The sequence below is a fragment of the Aulonocara stuartgranti genome (genome assembly GCF_965226115.1).
Source record: "Aulonocara stuartgranti genome assembly, chromosome: 11".
NCBI classification, from domain to species: domain Eukaryota; kingdom Metazoa; phylum Chordata; class Actinopteri; order Cichliformes; family Cichlidae; genus Aulonocara; species Aulonocara stuartgranti.
This window is the reverse complement of record NC_138947.1, coordinates 33,774,684-33,796,416: the sequence shown is the minus strand read 5'-3', so window position 1 is coordinate 33,796,416 and position 21,733 is coordinate 33,774,684. Positions and strand designations below refer to the sequence as shown.

The window sequence follows — 21,733 nt, the reverse complement described above, 5'->3', positions numbered from 1 at the left end:
ACTCGCTTACGTCACTGTCATGAGACATTCTCGCAAAATAAATCACAGTTTTAGTAACGCAGTAACGCAGCGTTCCTACGGGAAAGTAACGGTAATCTAATTACCGTTTTTGCAATAGTAATCCCTTACTTTACTCGTTACTTGAAAAAAGTAATCAGATTACAGTAACGCGTTACTGCCCATCTCTGTTTGGTACTATGATTACTATGGAGTAGATCTCTAAACAGTATGAGAGCAAAAAAAAATAGTTCAAATAACGCATATAAAAGAAGAATCTCTGACTTCATTCTGCTCTCCTTATAGTCTGTTATTTTACATCTTACTGTTTTTGGCCAAATGATTTGGAATAAAGATCAATGCTTACAAAGGAAAAGACATGGAGCTTTGGGTTAGTCCTGCTTGCTCATCACCCCAGTCACTTATCTGCTTCTGGCTGCTGGCCTGACAGATAATCTCATGGAGTTAAAAAAAATAGACTCACATTTAGTATCTGTGTTCAAAACAAGAGAAGTACTGATTAGGGCTAAAAGTGAAATTCATAGCTTTGGTTATGAGACATGAATATTCTACACCGCATACTCAGTGATCGCTGCCAAAAAATATGCAAACACATTTGGTGTTATGAACAACTCAGACTATGCCTGATATTTGGGAAATGTCCAACCTAATGTGACAGCTGTTTAAGTGAATTTAAATTCTACTGACATACCAGGCCAGTGTTTGGTATTATACTTCTGTTGTGTTGACTTCAGACAATGGATTTAACACAACTGAAAAAGAATAGTTGCAGATAACGTCATGTTACATGTATACAGGACAGGACTGCACTCCAAACAAGCACGTCTGTGCACAGTTGTATATAAGATATAGTCATTGAAACCATACATATTGAAAAATGAAAGCATGTACAAGTGCGACTGCAGATGAATTAATAGAACCTTTTAATGTTCTAGTGAAACGAGAGAATGTGGTTTCATATATTTTGAAGTTCATTCTATTTCTATGCAGCAAAGTATTTGAACACAGCTTTTACATTTCAGTGTGAAAAAACGGTGCAACTACTGTGAGAACTGCCTGTGACCTGATATTCTAAGTCCTATATTTAACTCAAATAGCTGAGGTAACTGGGCAATTTACTCAAGTGATCATGGAACTTTCCATGGAACAAAAGGTTCTCTTGGCTATTTTTTACCTGCTGCCAAGTCTCTTTTACTTCCTGTAATCTAAGCCTAGCAAGATCAGGGATGACATCCTTCATGAAATTTTAAATAATGTGGACTTTAACGCCTTTTAATCTTGGCCAGATAAGTGCTTTAGAGTGTGTTTCTCATTTACACATTCAAACACACCAGTGGCTGTGGAGCTCCCTTCCACAGTGGCTGCTATCAGTTGCAACCTTGGGGGATTCAGTGTCTTTACTAAGAACATCTGACCACGCAGAGAGATTAAGGACTGAACCTCCAACCCCACTACATAGTTGTGGTCAGTAGTTTACATCCACTCATCATGGGCATGAATGTTACTGCAATTTTGGGCTTTTATTTCTTTCTTTGAACTTCTCTTTTTCCAGGATGGAATGATTGTACAGTATATATTTTTATTGACTGAATTGGGAGGATAAGTTTGAATATATTATTCTCTAATCCACAGAGGGTCAAAAGTTAGTTTTAAATCTGTTTCATGGCATTAATGTGATATAAAGTACTAGATAAGAGACATATGTACCTAAGGTCTCAATCCCACGGACACAGAGATAAGTCAGGGACCTCCTGGCAACCTCTTGTTGGTAGGGAAAAATGTATTTTCTCCAGTGTGTTGGCAAGTAGCTGCTGGCTGTACACAGGTGAAATCAGTCATAAAGAGGGTGCCACATCTCCTTGTGTTTGCTTCAATTGCTAGCAGATTGCTGTGGTTGCAATTAGTATGGAAGACAATCACTAGCTAACTAAAGGGCAAAAAGTGTGATGAAAAAACCTGAAACAGATATTACTTGCCTACTTGCCTTACCGAATTTCCCAGAGGAACCCACCTGAGGGATTAATAAAGTTTTACCTTATCTTATCTTATCTTTCAGTGTGAAAGTTATGCGTTAGTGCTGAAACCAACTTCTTTCAAAAGGCACCGCAATAACAAGCAACCACTTGCCAACTGGTAGTGGGGTGGTTACCAGTTGGCAAGTAGTTGCCAACTGGTAGCAACCACTTGCTCCAATGAGCGGTTTAGGCTCCAGGTCATTGGAGCTTAAACCAATCCATGCAGTATCCATGCAATAAATCTACATTTTTCAGATTTCAAAAATGAGAACCTGTAGTCAACTCTCCCATTCTGCAGCTGGTAAAATGATTAACAATATGAGAGAAAGCTCAGTGTAAGAGTGTAATTTACTCCCTGGTGTTGAAGGCAGAGACTGACAGAGTGAGAAACAAACAGATACAACCTTGATGAGATCTGCCTTCAGGTCAACTGCAAGGGTTTGTGTGTATATGTAGTAAGGAAGGTTTGTGTACGTGTTCAAGGGTGTATGACTCACATGACCCTATTGCCCTCAAGTCAACAGTAGGTGAGAATGTGTGAGAGGTGATTGTGTGTTTTGTTGTGTACTAAAGATGCACCTCTGCTGTTTCTTCTCACTTGTGTGCTTCTTTGAGGAGACTTCTCACCCCGTTGCCACATTTCACTCCCACACTGGAATATAGTGATTTTGAGCACAGTCCAGCAGCTTTGTGGAGACTAAGCCAATATTGACTTACACTGCCACTGAACACCAGCAAGCCTCAGAGTGAGACAGCTTTCTGCGGTCAGAGTCAACACAATATTAAAGTGGAACAAATTGTAAAGTGCATCTGGGGAGTATGATTTATTCAAATCTATTTTTCCACTGCGTGTGTCCATTTGGAACAGAGTAATACACTGCATTATCACGTGTTCAGCAACCTATTTAACATGGCAATCAGACCTTATTTTCCATTTATCCCCATTAACACTTTCCTCTGGTGCCATGTCTATCTTTCTTCTTTCAACTTTTCAGCGTTCAGTCTCAGTGTGGGCAGCGTGTATTGCTCCTTACTTTTTTCACTCTAATGAAATCAGACTTTGTGTAGGTGTTGCTCTTTCCTCTGCTTTCAATCCACTTATTATGGTTTCACAACTCCAACTACATATTAATACTAAGCAGACTTCATAATTCTGTGCATATTCTATGCTGTCTTCCTTCCCTCACCTCAGCCGGTCGCAGCAGATGGCCCCGCCCCTCCCTGAGCCTGGTTCTGCCGGAGGTTTCTTCCTGTTAAAAGGGAGTTTTTCCTTCCCACTGTTGCAAAAGTGCTTGCTCATAGGGGGTCATATGGCTGTTGGGTTTTTCTCTGTATGTATTATTGCAGGGTGTACCTTGCAATATAAAGCACCTTGAGGTGACTGTTGTTGTGATTTGGCGCTATATAAATAAAATTGAATTGAATTGAATATGGTCGAAACACTAAGAAACCGAATCTCATGGAAGTCCATCTAATAGTTTTTCAGATAGGCTGGATGGCAAAAATATGAATGCTAAATTATCAGGAGAGCACTTAGCATTTTTTGCACACAATCAAAATGTTTCAAAGCAGAATCCCAGGGAGCAGACTGCTTTTCAAAAATAATTTCAATATATGTATTTCTTCTATGCTATTTACTATTTGGCACCCTGTGGAGATACAATGTACAAGCATAACATTAAAACCACCTTCCTTAGATTGTCTAGGTTCGCCTCATATATAATGAAGAGAGGTCTGTCCAGGAATCACAGCGGTTTTTTAGTGGTCCGTTTGCAGGGTGCAGCCATTGTGGTTGTGTCAAGGCAAGGGTGTTTTCTATTTTTTTGTTGCCATGTTTTTTTTTGGAGTTGACAACGGTGGGTTTCACCAGCTCATCTTCACCCCTGCGGTCGTCATCAGGCTTCCCTGTTAGTGGCTTCTGCTCTTAAGCTCTGTTCAGTGTTAATAGTCTCTCACTTTGTGCTAGCTTGAGTCTAACCAGCTAACCAGCTGTGAGATAAACTCCAGCTCCACAGTTCTTGTACTGCAGCTGTTGACAGCTGGAGGGCCACTCTAACTGGAACCTGCAACAGGTGGAGAACTGTTTCATGCACCATTATGCCAAGATCACAAGTGCTGCAGTCAAGAGGGACTACAGCCAACTGCTGCTCCAGATGGTGGACTTCATCCACAGGCTGAGTCTTACTAGAGAGAAATCTTGATTATATTGCTCAGTAATGTATTTGTAACAAAGTACTTTGCAAATAAAGTATATGCAGAGGAGGAAAATTAGCACTAAGATTATTTTAAAGCCAGCTTTCTGCCTATTACATGCTCAACTGCTATGAAACTTATCGAGCACATTTGCGCAGTGCATTGGGGTCATTGTAGTAAAAAATGGATGAGGAAATCTATGCGCATGAATTACCATATCATTTGTTCTTAAAATGACTGCACAGGTTTATAATTGCTAATTGAAAAAAAGGCTATGCATAATGCTGTTACATGCATCATCAGTCACTCAGAGCAGAGAACAGATTAGACACCATGAAAGTTATATTGGATTGTAAATAACAAATTCAAATGTGATAGAGTGAAGGCCAGGAAATGCATTTTGAATAACTAGTTGTATCTTAAGAATCAAAGGGGAACCTAGTGTGATAAAAGTTGCATCAAGATTTCCAGACTGGGAAATGAGTAGTCTGAAGGTTTGGATTGAAAAAGAAAATGTCTCAAGGTGGGTATTACTTTTTTCTGCATTACTCATCATGGGGTAGGAGTATAAGCAGAGCTACATCCCTCTCCTGGTAGCCCCCAGTAGACGCATAGCCTCTCCAACATGTCCTGGGTCTGTCACAGGGTCTCTTCTCAGTTGGTCGACCTGATAAACTTCACCTGGAAGGCATTTGTACCCACCTGTTAAAGAGCTATTGCTGTTATGGCCTAAAAACTAAAAGAGACCATTATTCTTAAATGTGTTCATTATCTCTTGCATGGGGTTATTATGATTTCTTCGTTTACACTTATTAAATACTGTCTATTAGATTTTTGAGGGTGTTGTCAAACCCCCGTTTAGCCCATTTAAATCGAATTCTGGTCTTCCCCCCTTGCTGTGATTAATATGTGCGGGTGTGAACACAGTAATTACACTTGGGTGCAGACCAAAACAAACGCACCAAGACCCCTGGGAGGAGGTGGTGCTGTAAGCTCCAAACAAACTCCAGATCGGTTCGTTTCTGTTATGAACATTATCCGACCTCAATTTGAACCAACTACCAGACACATCTGGCCATTGAGCGGACTGAACATATTTTGGTTCGCTCGGAGTTTATGTGAAAACAAACTCTGTGTGAAAACAAGTTACAAACAAGCTGACAAGTTTACAAACTCATCAACTGATTCGGACAAGAGTAAATGAACTACAGGTACCAAAATACCATACGAACGATATACAAATAATATATGTAAGTGTCCTATAACATTATCTGAGTCACACCAATAACACTACAATAAAAACACAGTGAAGTTTATACATCACCAGAGGTGGGAAGTACACATACCTTGAATATTTATTTTTTTTGACTTTTTTCTACACTATCTTTATACTTTCTACTCTTAACAAGTAACCATGGGCGACCGTGGCTCAGGGGGTTGGGAAGCGTATCTGTAACCGGAAGGTCGCTGGTTCGATCCCCGGGCTCTCTGTCCTGGTCGTTGTGTCCTTGGGCAAGACACTTTACCCTACCGCCTACTGGTGATGGCCAGAGGGGTCGATGGCGCGATATGGCAGCCTCGCTTCTGTCAGTCTGCCCCAGGGCAGCTGTGGCTACAACCGTAGCTTGCCTCCACCAGTGTGTGAATGAATAGTGGCATTGTAAAGCACTTTAGGTGCCTTGAAAAGCACTATATAAATCCAACCCATCATTATCATTATTATAACATTTTCAAAACAGACTTGTTCAGTATATTTAGGGAGAGTTATTATTTCAGAGATGAATAAGATGAAAGCCGCAAAACCATATAATATTTTTTTTAAATTGGCATGACACTGGAATGAGTGCAAATGTTCATAAGTTATGGTAAGTAAGGCTAAGTTAGCATCTAGCTAGCACTACAGAAAAGGAGCAAGCATAAAGGCAGTAACTGAAAATTTAAAGTTTAGATCTAAGTCGTCAATTGGTAAATCAGATATTGGATCTCTATTGCAAAATGTCTCCTTCTGTTGGAGGAAAATACTCTGCAGTTCAGTGCTGGTAAAGAGGTTAGATTGCTGTACTGAGACAAATTTGCATCTCACAATAATTAATAAAAAAGGCTAGAACACACTGGTGTTACTTCACTCGTAAGGTCTTCCATAAGCCACCTCTCTCCTTGAGGTGCATTTACGGAATCAAAGCCCTTTAAAGGTGGTGGAGAGGGGACAACCCCTTTTTTGGAAGTGGTGAAAGCTTACGCTGGTGCTGAAGATTCACACAATTTTCTTTAGTGCCAGCTTGAGGAGAACTCAACATTTCCACAAACTGAATAGACAGACAACCCAAAATTTTAACCTCATGTCATTAAAATCTATGTTCACATTTTAATAAATCTCAGAAAATAAGAAAATCACCAAGCTGTTTATCTTCAGCAAGGACTGCTCTCTGGGTATCAGACTTGAGTGACTGGCTTCAGGCTGGTTTGATCACACTGTGAAACGATTTCAGAATATAATCCGAGCCCATCAGAAACATGCTGAGCGTGCTAAGCTTTGGTCGATTTCTTTCCTTGCAGCTGTAGCACAAACAGCTAGGTAGCAGTCTGAAACAGTGTACCTTTCATTTTTTAAACCTACACTCAAATTGTTACCTTAGCCTCAGTTCCCTTATCCTACCCAGGGTGTTCTTCACTGCCATTGTATGTGTGTGAGAATATGTGTCCTTCACACTATTCTTCCTGCGCCTTTGGTGTTTGGTTCCCTGCTATCAGAGTCAAGGGAGGTGTTAAGGGAGAAGGTAGAAACAAGTGTTCAGAGGCGCCCTCATCGGCTCTCAGCAAATCAATAGGAGGCTATTAGAGCTTGGCCCTATTACAGGGATTGACATCTAGAGGGGGAGAGAGCAGCCTCATGGGTTATTCATATTCCATCCCACACACACACTGTAGATGGGTGTTAGATACACATTCCATCTGAGAGTGTGGACAGAACGAAGCAGGTCCAAATGACTATTGGACGTTGTAAAATTAGCGGCAGGGTGCAGTCGCCACAGTGCAAGCAGCGCATGTCGCGACAAGCCTGACACCGAGAAGGTGACATGAAAAGAACTGAACGTAATTATTCAGTACTGTGTTAAATATTCAGTGTGAAGACGCTCTGTATACAAAGAGTTCATCTATAGCTGGGTTTGACGTGAACGGTCTACCTTTTCTTTCTTTTTCTTCTCTGTCGTGATTCCTTTTTTAAGTGGGAGATTAAAACTGTCACTGTTCTAATTTTCCTTATACGTTGAGTTTCTTGCATCAGGTTGGTGTTTTAAAAGCTGTAGCTTCAACTTACACCCTCTTGGTTATTTTCTGTTTTTTTCTATTTTTTTTTTTTTTAAATTTCTGCAGATATAAATGTGGGGGTTTGTGGGGCTAGGTTAATTGATTAATCCAAATTGCCCATAGGTGTGAATGCGGGAGTGAATGTGAGTGCGAATGGTTGTCTGTCTCTGTGTGTTGGCCCTATGACAGACTGACAACCTGTCCAGGGTGTACCCTGCCTCTTGCCCTATGACAGCTGGGATAGGCTCCAGCGCCCCCTGAAAAGGATGAGCGGAAGCGAATGGATGGATGGATGATATAAATGACCCAAATAAAAGTAAATGCTCAACATTTTACTACAGTAACGTAGCACCCTCCATTTGTTATGAATAGATGAACAGGTGCACACCATCTTTCCCATTGTGTCATTTGCATATATATTTTTATTCATTTGTATTTGAGTGCCATGTCCCTCTTCTATAATGTCTCTGAATTCAGTCGTGTGACCCTATGCACTGCATGAAGATACCATATGTGATATGTAGTAGTAAACAGCCAGTTAATTTCAGTGAGCTTTGAAAGATGGAGACAAGAAGTAGAAAACAATGTCGAACTAGAGAACTGTTTGCAAATGTTGTGGGTTTAGTCCCACTGATAACTGATAACATGAGCATCGCCTCTAGTTAAAGAGAGTAACCCTTTGCTGCTGCAGTGGACTCAGTAATGTCATCAAGTCGTCCTGTAGGAATCTGTGGAATAAGCTTAGGATTCCCTACATAATACTTACTTAAACAATACGTTAGACTAACCAACTGGTCTAGTACAAAGAAACCACTGTAGCTAGTATCCTAATGCTTTTATTAGCCCAGAAGGGTGGACAGCTGTCAAGACAACATGGACTACAGGCATCCAAATGAGTGTTTCTAGTTTGTAGTGAGGGAAGCAAAGTTAAATCAGACATTAACTTGTTTGTTTGTTCACATTCATTGCATGAGTGCCTTCCATCACCAGCTGCTCTGCACCTTTCTGTTCTTTTTCTTTTCGTTTTTACAAACGCTGCGATACACCTCAGTGAAAAATGTCAAGGTATGAAAAAACAGAGGTATCTAATATTACCTCGCCTAACTGGGCGCTTAATAATTTACTGTGTAGTACATCTGTGAGCTGGTTTTCAGAACTGCTAGAGGAATAATTACAACTTAAAATCACCACCTGTTCTTCAACAGATGTCATGTTCAGTTAATCCTGTCCACAGAACGTTATCTTTGATATATTTCTCTCTCCTGCATTCTAGCACTAACATACAGGCAGATTTGTAGAATTGCTGCAAATAAAATCGTGCAGGTTTAATTCTAAGAAGTTCCTGTTTATACCCGTTTATGCACAGACAACTGTCAGCTAATGATGACGCTAGAAAAGAAGTAAAAAATATAAGAATTCTTAGGCAAATCCGACAGCTGTGGTTTGCAGATGTATGCTGTTTTGTTTCTTCTGCGTAATGTGCATGTTTATTATTTCCCATCATACATGAAACCACAGGGAATATTTTGTCCCTTGGTCTGTATTAGGCAAACAGTTTAGTTTCTTTTCTAGCCATTAGTGTTGCGTTCTTGTATTGCTTCTGCTTGGAGGACATAACATAAGACAAAACTTATAATATTGATACTAATCAATATTAAAAATTACTGTGGGATTAGATACTCATTTGTAACAGTACTAATGGCAACAGAATCATCTTTGCCTACTCCGGTTGACACACAGCCCCTCCCCTCAAGTATTGAACACTTATCGTAAATGTTAGCCTCACTGTGCGCGTCAGTGTTAGCCACCCAACTATTAGCATTTGCACAACAGTCACAAGGTACTGAAGAGTGGTGTCAGCTAGCTCATCCTGCAAAGGATGAGTAGTTGAAAATAACTTTATCAAATAGCATTCTTTTCATGTCACCTTCTCGGTGCTGTGTCTTATCATAAGCTAAAGGCTATGGCTCATAATAAAACAATAACATTATGGTTGCCATGAGGCAGCAAATCTTATCAGTCCTGCAACTAAAACGCTGTGAAAAAGCAACAGAAAATTCAGAATTTCTTGGATATGAACTTGTCGTGTATGTATACTGAAAGCGCTTCTGCAGAAAATCTCTCCTCAAAAAACACACTGTGAAAAAATTAAGTCAGCATCAAATGATGATGAGCTATTCCTGATGTTTCTAAACAAGAAAAGAAAGAAATGGAGATTCTGGGTTCATCCAGTTCTCACGAGCAACCAGCAGCAGGGAGAGTTTCATGGTTTGATCCAGAAGTTGAAGCTGTGTCACGACCACTTTTGTACATATTTCAGGATGCCAGCTGGCAGTTTGAGCTCTTGTTGACAGAGTTGGGACCAACTCTGTCAAGGATCCGACTGACCTGGAGCAGCATCAAGCTGTGTGTTTGAGTTAAAATAGTATAACTTATCGTCCAGCGAAACTAGGGCTCTAGTCTGAAGCTGAGAAAAGTCTAACATCAACTAGAGAGAAACAGCGGCTGCCTATCTTACCAACTCTGTTTGATCAGCAAAGTATGGAGCCAGTCACCAGAAGCACAGCACCCAATGTTCCCTCTAAGCTGTGCGCGTGCGCAATTGCGCACTGCTGGCACGGTCTCTGCGCACAGAAAATCTGCATTGTGCACAAAAAAAAAAACTAACCTGAATTGAAATTAAAATTAAAACTTTAACAATTCTGTTTTGCAGTGTTAGTCAGTGAGTGACTGGCTGCTCCCGTATGTGTTTAGAATGATGCCACCTTATCCCATAGTCCATCCAATGATGCGATTCACATTCGTATATACGCAGCTAATCAACGTCGTTGACAGGCTATGACAGCGTGGCTGATGTGGAGTGAAGCCATGTTAATGACAACGTGTACAACCATTGGAGACGTGAGCAGGACAGATGGAACAAGTGTGGACTTCACACCAGTTTTTAAATTGTGTTGATAAGCCACGTAAAACCAGAGTTATGATAAAAATATCTGCAATGTTTGGTTTTCTTCCTGAATCCTATCGTTGTTTATATTTACTGCGGGAAGAAACGGTAAAAACTGCGTTTTATAAGGAAAACGCTCGAAAGCCTGTGAGCAAAACCAAAACCAAAAAAAACCACCCTTTCCTATTGGTCGAAAAATGTACCATGTCGACCAATCAAAAAATGATATGACAACATGGCCAACATGACCAATTGTTTAGGAAGGGGGAAGTTTTAGGAGTGACGGCGGTGTTTTGAGATGTGAGAGATTTGCGACGTTTAGCGCAAATCTTGTGTAGTTAGTGTGTAGTCAGTAGTTTTGTTGTGTGTGTCAGAACAATGAGGCGACTGCTGAATGTTACAGGTGTTACAGGAGTGATACATCTCCTGGTGTCAGGCCTGCAGGTATCAGGCTGATGTTCTCCTTTATCTCATAGTGGACAGAATTTTTTTTTTTGGAGTGGCACAAATAATTTGTGTGGCATCAAATTTGATGCAGAACAGCTGATTGTTCTGTAAATAGTTTGAAATGTTTATTTAAAAAAACCGCCTTTGCTGCATTTTTAGGTAAACAGCTGCAAAAAACTTTGTTTGCATAACATAATTGTTTGTATTTTTTTGTATTTGTAACGGTATTTAAAATACAAATTGAAAATTCTAGTAACAATCATAGATCCCACCGCCCTTTGGGAAAAATACCTTTAAAAACACTAACCAGGCAATTTGTTACTTGCGTCGTTAACACAATATCTAAAAAGCCACTCACATGGCAGGAAATCAATCCATTTAGGCATGTAAGTATGGTCAAGACTAAGTATCAGAATGAGGAAGAAAAGTGATTTAGTGACTTTGAATGTGGCATGGGTGTTCTGAGTATATCAGGAACTGCTGGTCCTCCCAGATTTTCCAGTATAATCGTCTCTATGATTTACAGAGAATAGACTGAAAAAGAGATTTTCCAAATCTGCAGCAAGTGTGTGATGCTGTTCAGGTCTGTAAGGACCAAAATCTCTGACGAGTGTTTTCAGCACTTTGTCGAATCTGTGCTATGAAGAATTAAGACGGTTCTCAATGCAAAACTGGGTCCAACCCAGCACTAGCAAGATGCACACTTAACTGGCTAGTGAGTCTGGACAACTGTATTGCTAGCAGATGTCTTCATTAAGTGAACATAAGTAAGGTCAGTGTCAGTATGTGTAGGTGTTTTTGAATGTACGATCCTTAACTCCACCAGTCTAAAAATCTTGGCACACAAACTGCAAATCCAACTCCAGCCTAGAACAATTACCCAGATTTCACATTTATTGTCACCCTGAGCACCATCAAAGCTGTCAAAAGCATGCTTTTTTCCTTTAATTTAGTAGAAACATAATTTTCTCTGGATAATCTCAAGCGTACTTCCAGTGGTGTAAACAGGATTACTGTGGGCAGCTCTAATCTAAGGAGCCAGGCTTTATTTGCAGTCGTTGCTTTGAAGTGTGTGTGTAAACATACCAAGATATGGCCAACTGAATCCCACCTTCTTAATCAAACAGTAAACAAACAGAAATGTAGCCAGTACCTTGTAAATGTATACTGCAAGTCACCAATGCACCAGTACTGTATCTGTAGTCACGAGACATTTTCTTAAGCTCTTAAAGTAAAACATTTCATTTGGTTCTGTGTTGTGAAAAGAGAGCTGAAAATGTCACACATTATCTATATAAACATTTATTGTTAGCCGTTACGAACCATTAATCACATTCTGTAAACCAGTATGGCTAAGATTAGCAAACCGCAATAGCTCTCGTTCCTTGCAGGTTCACAGGTCCACATGCACCTGCAGCACTTAAACATCTAGCTGACTAGCATGCCCTTGACTCAATGAACAAAACACTTTCAATTGAAACAACAGGTACAATACACTGAACCTTTATTTAATGTCTAATGTCACCAGCAGGCAAACTTACTGGCTTATCAAACTGTTTGTTTTAAGAGCCAGATGGCAGTTGAGAATAATGAGGGGGTAAATGTTACATTTATCTTTACTGTCAGTGTTGCAGCCTCATTAAAAAAAAGGCCTGTTGAGTTCCAAGACAGCCACTGATAAAAGGCTCCTCTCAACCCAATTGAAATGTGTGTTCAATCCCTGGCACATTCAAAGTGTCCTTGGGCAAGGCACTGAAACCCAAAATGCTCCAGACGCAGCTGTCATAGTGTCTCTGTGCGCGGTAGGTAGAAAATGCTTAAAGGCACAGAATAAAGGACAGTGTGTTTGAGTCAGTCGATTTACCGAGACCGAGTATACCGAGTATACTGTCACCTTATGTTCATTAGGGTTGTGAGAATTAACTGATAGAGCATAGTATTTAATTTTTAGTATTTTAGTATGTTTTGCATGTACCGAAACAGGGACAATAAATATCGAGATAATGTTAGGCGAGCAAACTTACTATAAATCAGCTCAACCAAAAAACCACCTGACACACTTAGCTTGACAAAGTCCCATTTAGCACAAGGGAACTGGAAGCAACTGGGTGCCAGCTGGTTGTCCATCCATCCATCCATTCGCTTCCGCTTCTCCTTTTCAGGGTCGCTGGAGCCTATCCCAGCTGTCATAGGGCGAGAGGCGGGGTACACCCTGGACAGGTCACCAGTCTGTCGCAGGGCCAACACACAGGGACAGACAACCATTCGCCCTCACATTCACTCGCACATTTACACCTAATGGCAATTTGGATTTTCCAATTAACCTATCCCCACAAGCTGCATGTCTTTGGACGGTGGGAGGAAGCCGGAGTACCTGGAGGGAACCCACGCAAACACGGGGAGAACATGCAAACTCCACACAGAAAGACCCCGGCCTGATGTTGGAATTGAACTCGGGATCTTCTTGCTGTGCGGCAACAGTGCTAACCACCGTGCTGCCCTGCTGGTTGTATTCTGGTTATACTCCTAAAGAACAGGAAGGTCACTGAGTGCAAATGTAATAATTAATTGCGAATTTCTGTCTATGGAGATTTTTGACAGTTCATCACAGTTAATTGCTGTATTATCAGAAACAGACTGCACGTAATTGCTAACCTGACCCCATTCAGTCACAAACTGATAACACACTATCTCCAAATTATGGCAGGGTTTAGTAACAGTGTTGGTTACTAAGAAAAACTGAAGTAAGATAACCTAGTATACCTCTGATGCAACATTGTTTTTTGGTTTTGTTGCAAATTTGTGAAGACATCATTGTGATATTCCTCACTATCCAATCTGCAGCAAAATGTATCACAATGAAAGCCAGAAACCAAACAGCGAAAAAAGGATAAAGAACCAAGCAGAAACAGACAGCAGTGAGGACACTTCCACTGCCACCAAAATCACCCAAATCACCAGAGTACAAACATCACAACACAGAGTCCACATGGCCACAGAAACCTGAAGTGACCACAACCAACTGTGGAGACCAAGCAGCAGTAGAGACAGGAAGGATGCAGGAAGGTCTCCCTGTCATATTACAGCTGTGGCACGCAGGATTAGGACCCAAACAAAAGGTCGAACTGAAAAAGACAGCTTTATTTGCTGTGACAAAAACTCGGAATATTACAACAGAGAAAAACAAAACCGACACTGGAAACTAGGAAACTAGAAAAACACAGCACCAGAAGATCTCAGGCAAGACAGAGAAAAACGACAGCAATGAGGGAGTACGACGCGACAACGCACAGAGGAAAACACAGGACTAATCAGACAGGAAGCAAAACTGAATACACCGAACAGAGGACAAGGAACTATCAAAATAAAAAAGGAAACATAAGACTTTTACAAAGACGCAGACTTGACACTGTGACATGGAGACACGATGACTAGGGGAACAGAGGGAACATGAAACATGGAGACAAGAGGAACTAACCGTGGAACACAGGGAAGGCAGAAAACTAGAGACTAGAAACTACGCATATAACACACAGAGACAAATAGGGAAAACATGAATAACACTAAATCAAAGAATATTAATCCAGGACCTGAAACACAAATACTGGGGCACAGACGTGATTTACAGTTGAAAAAAGTATTGTGAGTGAAGTGATAATGTCATGATTCCTACCTCTAATGTTTGTTATCATTCACAGTGACGGTGTGCTGATCACGGGCTGCATTGCCAACTTACCACGAAAGGCATTTGACCAAATCAAGCAAAAAAATATCTCAGCTTTTCTAACTGCATAAATATCCAGATATTTGCAAACATTTGCAAACTGGCACAGGAATTAGTCTCTGAGTTTTGAATTTGGATTTTCTTGCTACTCTAAACTCCCCTAAAAACATAAAGAGAAAAAACTTGGCATGAAACACAACTAATGCCTCTAATGCATAGAGCCACATGTGCAGTGCTGCTGGAGCGCAACATAAAAATGTTTCACCACTTTATTTCTGCAAATGAGGAAATGGCAGATTCACATTCTGCTTAATTTAAGCTAATGGTAACTGTACACTTATGCTTTATGGTAAAATGTAAGAAAAATGAACCTTAAACTTATATGGTGCTGGTTGCCTCAGCAACAGCACAGTAAATTGAAATTCACTAGCTGGGCCGACGTTCTCATTTTAGGTTAATAGTTAAAGGTGAATGCTTGGACATGAATTGAGCTGCGGTTGGGGAAAGGGCTGGAAGGGGACTGGCGACGGCTCCCAGGCCTGGCAGATCCCCATGTACTAAATAGGAGTGAAGAAGTTAAAGAATTGAGAACAAGGAGAGAGGGAGGGTGGGGCACGTAAACGAGAATGAACAGCTTGCAGAACTGGGTGAACCTATATAGATGACAACCGGAAGGAGGGTGTTTGGAGGCGTGGTCCCACTCCTGAAATTCCCATACATAATCTCCAATAAATGCCTATTTCTAACTGCAAATGTAAAAGCAGTAAAAGATCCTTTTATTTTTGTAGCTGAAACAGTACAATCATGAACATTGTTGCTGTTTTCTTATTCATTCTTATTAACATTGTATTTCTGTTTCTCCTATATGATTTTCAAATCTAAAGCCTTGTCATCGCCTTTTTATGGAAAACTCAAATTACAAGCTAAAAATATAACATAAATTACAAAATTACACATTTCAAATGTATGTTTTTTTTCTTCGTTAATTAAAGAAATTAAGCATCAGATAAAGAGAGGGGGCAACCATCCCACAGGGTAATAGTGGAATAGAGAGAATAGGGCTGTGAGCAAAGCCTCTTCCCACACACTACGGGTAATCAGATAAGTTACGCATGTCTCCAGCATTTTCACTCAGTTCTGAAGGACATTTACTCATCACTCTTCATGATACACAGTTCTGTGAGTCAGTGAGGAAGATGTAGGGAACATTGAGCTCAGACCAGGACTCTCAGACTGCCGTGTTTCCTTCATACTGTCTCTGTTCAAAGTGAGTAATTTCAGGATGCTGGAGACTTGTGGCCAAATTACATGAAAAGATCCTAATCGATCGTGGCCCCCGGACTACCCTCACAGCTCAGTGATGTTCCTGGGGGGATTCATTGCAGCTTACTGCTTTTACTTATTGCATTTGTACCTCTGAATCCTTTAGTGCTTCCATTTGATTTGGTTTCTCATCAGTGCACTAATAAATGTTGTAAATATCCACACTGAATGACTCCCAATCATTAGTGTAGTATTCCCATATACTACAAAGTAACTACCTATCATTGTCAAGTTTCCACTCTCTACTCGCAGGCTGTCGTTTAGCACAGAAACAGCAGCTCTGACAGGATCATTAGCAGCTAACACTTTTTAAACGAGCTCCACTAAAATTGCAAACCCAAAGACACAGACCCTGAGAACCAAAAGTGCACATACACACCGGGAGCTATATTGGATTTTTAATTGAACCGATGGTACTGGATCTATACTCACAGACACAGGCACACACTTTTTGCACACACAAGCAGAAATCCAAAGAAACACTTCTGGTGTGTAGGTATTGCTCATTAAGTTAATCCATGATGTAAAAAAAAATCAGCCTGTCAGCTCTGGTATGCTGCAGAACACACTCAAACTAACAAAAGAGTTAAAAGATAGAATGAATGAGACTGAGCAATTAATCACATCATATACTCACAATTATTAATTAAGGGATGATTTAACTCACACATCAGATCTTGAAAGAAATATTAAATTATAACATCTTTACTGGCGTATTAATGCTCAGTGGAAACCAAAACCACCCACCCTGTGAGGGCTGGATTCAAAGTCACACCAAAAATCAGTTGAATCTAGAATTTTAAATAAAATGCGTTATAATGTGTTATCACTGCTGTTGTATTTGTTTCATTTTGTTCATGTTTCCATTTGCAAAGATGTCCGTCATTGTTTTCTCACAGGGGAAGCACTGACGGGTGCTGGAAATGTCTCCAGTGATAAATCCAGGAAAACTGCAGTACTTCTCGTCTCCAGAGCTTAAGCGTACTGGCAGTGACATGCACATAAATTCCATCTGCACAGTTTGCTACTCGTTACTTATACGATGTTCAGCCTGTCGCTAAAAGAGATGCACTGCTTTTATTTATTTATTTTTTTAACCAGAAACACTCAATTTTATTTTAGCTCCTTCATCAAAGTATTAAAAGTAACTCGAGGTGCTTCATACAACATGCCAACAGTCTGGTGATTCTTAACTTGGCAATTACTGCACTGCTACAAATTATAGTGAGTCACTAACACAAAATGTACTTTCAAAAATTACCGTACATATGGTACATTGTATGTAAAATATATTGGCTCCTGTGAATTCTTACTGCAAGCAGTGACATTACACAACAGATTCTTTCTAGCATAATATAAACACCACACATTTGTGAGTTTTCTCTGGGGAAAAACTTGCCAATTTAAAAAAGTGGAGATAAACATCTGCTTTCCACACACTGTCCATATAGAAGCTAATTTCTCTGCTCTCCAACTTCTTAAAGAAAAAAGTCAGAAACATAGTTTTTAAAGTACTGATTGTTTCTTTTAAAATCTAATAAACTCAGTGAGTAGCTGTATGGATTTCAACTCAGTAGTGGTGATGCCTTCCAGAAGATAAAAGAAATGCAGTGGGTGGGAACTTTGTCACAATTTGTCACAGTAGATTACTGAAAAAAAATGAGATGAACAGACATTAAATGCACTTGATCAGCAAAGTGTAAAAACACATTAATCTTCAGGGAGCCCACTCTATCCAGTGAGGAAGCTTAAACCACTGAGAATCAATTTAACCTGCGTTGGTGTAGATGAACATGACAAATGGAGCACTGGAAGAGAAATCCCCAAACCGGGGGTTTCCACAGACCAACTAAGTTATCCTCTCCAAAACCCTCTGCTAAATGGATTTTTCTTTAGGTTTGGTTTTTGATAACATCCTGTAACTAGTCCAGCTCCTCCAGGATGACAAATAAAGGAGAAAATAGTACCAACCCCAAGCATAACATGAGGTTTGTGTCCCTGTTAGTCGCACAAGAAACCCAAAACTTTCCTTAAGTGATCAAATAAAAACCTTGGTCAGTTAAAACTAGGATCTCTGAAAATGGCCTGTGATGTCATCTACACATGAAAAAAAACCCACGCACAAAGAGTACTTGCTGAGAAACAGCAATTTATATTAGATTAGCGAAGGTGCACACAGTGGGTCATAGAACTGAGCGCTATCCCAGGGGCGTAATGGATAAATCCTAATCAGAGTGATGCTCTTCTTATTGTCTGCATAAAGGACTGCTGACAAAAGCTGGAACTAGCCTAGCAATTCCTCTCAGGTGTGAGTCACCACAGTGCACAGCATAACTCAGTGACTTGAACAGAGGAAGGGAGAGGAGAATTAGGCATCACACTTAGAATAAAAAGGGAATGAGAAATAAAGGCAACTATTTCAGGAAATCTCTCATACTCTGTTGGTTACTGTCTGGCTGAGGATGAAACTCTACCCCTGACACACACACACACACACACACACACACACACACACACACACACACACACACACACACACCAGAACAGAGGCCACTGTGGAGAAAATATAACAGACTTCAGATTGTGTTTTTCTCAAGTAAGGTGCAAGTAAGGTGAATCATAGGTGCAACATGATCCAACAGTAAGGGAGACAATACAAGCAATTTATCAAACACCTGTTGAACAACCAGAACACACGTTTGCAGAACCTGTGATGTGTGTTTGATTGCTCCCCCGACCCTCAATTCCCTGCACGGCTAAGAACATCCTGGTATATTTTGCTCAAATGTTGTAATAGACAGTGATGTTTGGGACAAGGTTTTGCAATTGCCATCCAAAATTACAATTTGGGACCTCAGCTGTCCCAAATGTAAATGTTATGTAGGCAATGTTATGTTTGAGAATTCAAATGTCGGCAGTATGTAAGTAAGAACGTCTTAGTACAGAAAAAGGTAATACTCCTATGTCTGCTTGGGAACGTTTCAGTGTCTTTTAAAGAAAATGAGGATGTGATCCAGTCTCTGGAAGGGAAAACCATAAAGGTCATGTTTTTCCCGTCCAGGTGGAAAAACCTGGAAATTACATTAATGGAAGCACACATCCTTTTCAGCAGAAATGGTGGAGGCCCTGGAACGTTTGGGGGGTTACTTATAAACTGGATTAAAATGGATATATTCATAATTGTATTTCACCAACAAAATGAACTACTGTGCAAGTGCAGTCTATTTTCTAATTACATTACTGATGTCACAACCCCTCAAACCAAATAAATCAGTCTAGCAGCACGTCTGTAGCACTTTTTGTTCATCTATCTTTAACCCTCTCAGGCTCAAATGAAACTTTTTGTTGCTAATGCACAACCAAGTCCTGCAGTGGTACTTCTGAGTAAAAAAAAACTCATAGAATATGTATGTGGGGTAATCAGGTTGTTAGTTTTTAACTGTTGCAAATTGGCAACGCCTGCCTCGAGAGGGTTAAAATGTGAACAAACAGAAAAAAATACCACTGGTTTAAAATTTCACACCGTAATCTGCAATGTAAACTTTTTTTATAACTGCATTAATTCTCCTAAGTGTGGCTGACAAAAAGCAACATGACAGTGCACTTGGCTCATTAGGCAAGCTAAAGTCTGACAGGAACTGCAGCTCAGGCCAACTACAATTAACTCTTTTTGCCTCCCTCTTCTCATCCAAGGAGCTTACCAGCTTCAGCAGTTGCTACTGCAGCCAAACTGACACTGAAAAGATTTGAGAGCCAGTAACAACAGGTTTAAAGATTTCATTTATGAACTTTAACCCACATATTACATTTGTAGCCACACACAGAGTTATTTAATATACCACTACAGACAAAATTAGAAAAAATATTTGTAGGGAAAGAGTGTTTCATCCCGATCACAGATGGCTGGACATCACTTACAGTGAAAGTACATATTAGCTCGCAGTATCACTGGAATACATAAACCAATACTTATAGTGATGGCAGTACATATTATAGCTAACGTTGACAGCCCCACATCACACCCCCTCCACTGGACTCCTGGGCTGCGATTGTACTGATGAGAAAATCTCTATGCAGGATGAATGTGATTACCAGGAAAACTGCATAAAACTGGGAATTTGATGAACAGCCAGAAATACAATAAACACGAAATGACCACATCAGTGGACTTTATAATAGCCCATAATATGCTTGGGTGTCACTTTGACTAAATGAATGAAGTTAGAAAGAATACAATTCAAATTCAGTGCAGTCACAATGATAAGTTTTTCCAGATTATTTATCTCCTTGAAGATTGTCTGGTTAGGAAAAACATTAGAAATGGCACAGCCATCAACTTAAGTGCAATCAGACATACAGCAGACTGCCCTGTACTGCTATGCTCCTCTGTTGTATCTGCTATGTCATGTATAAGTCGGGTAAGAGTTCATATTGGCAATAATAAGCTTTTAATACAAAAAAATGCTACAAATTATACTTGTTGAATATATAATAGTCTTCACACGGTATAATTTTCTGTCCAGTGGAAACCTTTTTTTCCCACAGGCATAAAGTGTGCAGAGATTAGTTTTGTACACTATGTACATGAAACATTTATTATAAAAGCTCATTAAATCCAACTCAGCATGAACCAGGTGTTTCAGATTAAAGTTACCCATAACATGACATTATATTATTCTAGTACATCACCACTTCAGCTTTATACTTTACAAGTGATCTGTGGCTTGTAATCCTCTTAGGAAAAATGTTTAGGCGACTTTCTTCTTGGTGGGAACATTACTACAAACAGCTTTGCGTTAGTTACAAGGTGTGACCAGATGGCTTCTTACACATAACGCTGCATCTTTAATTACCTCCTAAATGTAACAGTTTGGCCAGTGTGGGTTTTTGTGTCTGAGAGCAGACATTCATCAATCTCACTCCATAAATGTCTTTTTTTCCCAATCCACGAGCCAATGAAAGCACATGCTTATACAACTATGTGCTTTGTGTAACTTGTGAAGCAAATGTCAGAGTAATAACAACAACAGGTCTTTTTATTGCTTTTATCCAGCAAAGCAGAAATCAATGTCAGAACCATGACTGGGAGAGCTTTAAAAAGAGGAGGAAACCCAGGCTGCACATGACTGACCCTCAGTGTTGGAACCTGGTTGAAACAAATGTTGGCTTTTCAATGTTGTACAAGGAATAAGACATTTCATGCTAGATTCATGTATGAATATTAGCCAGAATTAATGTTTCGATATTAAGGCCGATCAAAAAGCCCATGTTTGTCTACATACAAGATACAAGATGTTCCACCTTTTAAAGCTGAAAGGCATCACTCAGCCTCCTCCATATAATGTAAAATAGCTCATGACTGATCTCATAAAATAACATTTGACTTGTGCATGCAAGTAATTTAAAACTTGGATTCAACTGTATTTAGGTCTGAAATGCATGCCTAAATAAAGCAGCTGACCAACAGCACGTCAGCCTGACACTGGTAACCTTCAAGCTTGTTTAAAAAAATAAAACTTTTAACAAACTGATAAACAGAAAAGTCAAGATCTGAGTGTCTGTGATGAACTCTATTAACTTATTGTCTAGTTAGCAATTTAGCTAGCTAGCACGTAATGAAATTTAGGTTGTATCAATGTTAACTAGCTTGGGAAGTTACTACACTACAACCCACAAGGTGAGGGTCACATGACCTAGCTGTTTTTTTCTGGGTTTGTGGGTAGGTTGATGCTTTTAAAAAAACGTGCCTTTCACTCA

At 39.9% G+C, this 21,733-nt stretch overlaps 1 protein-coding gene across 5 annotated transcripts in view; it reads right to left on the bottom strand.

The window, feature by feature from the left end:
- Positions 1-21,733, bottom strand: part of gask1a (golgi associated kinase 1A) — an 80,465-nt gene that overhangs the window by 15,466 nt on the left and 43,266 nt on the right. Inside the window, exon 4 of one of the 5 annotated variants that reach the window (XM_082551028.1) lies at positions 19,834-21,122. The exons of the other annotated variants lie outside the window; for them this stretch is intronic. Within the exon in view, the coding sequence (XP_082407154.1) occupies positions 20,946-21,122 (177 nt within the window). The 3' untranslated portion in view covers positions 19,834-20,945. Of the gene's footprint in view, positions 1-19,833; positions 21,123-21,733 lie in introns of those variants that run through there. 5 annotated transcript variants of the gene reach the window in all.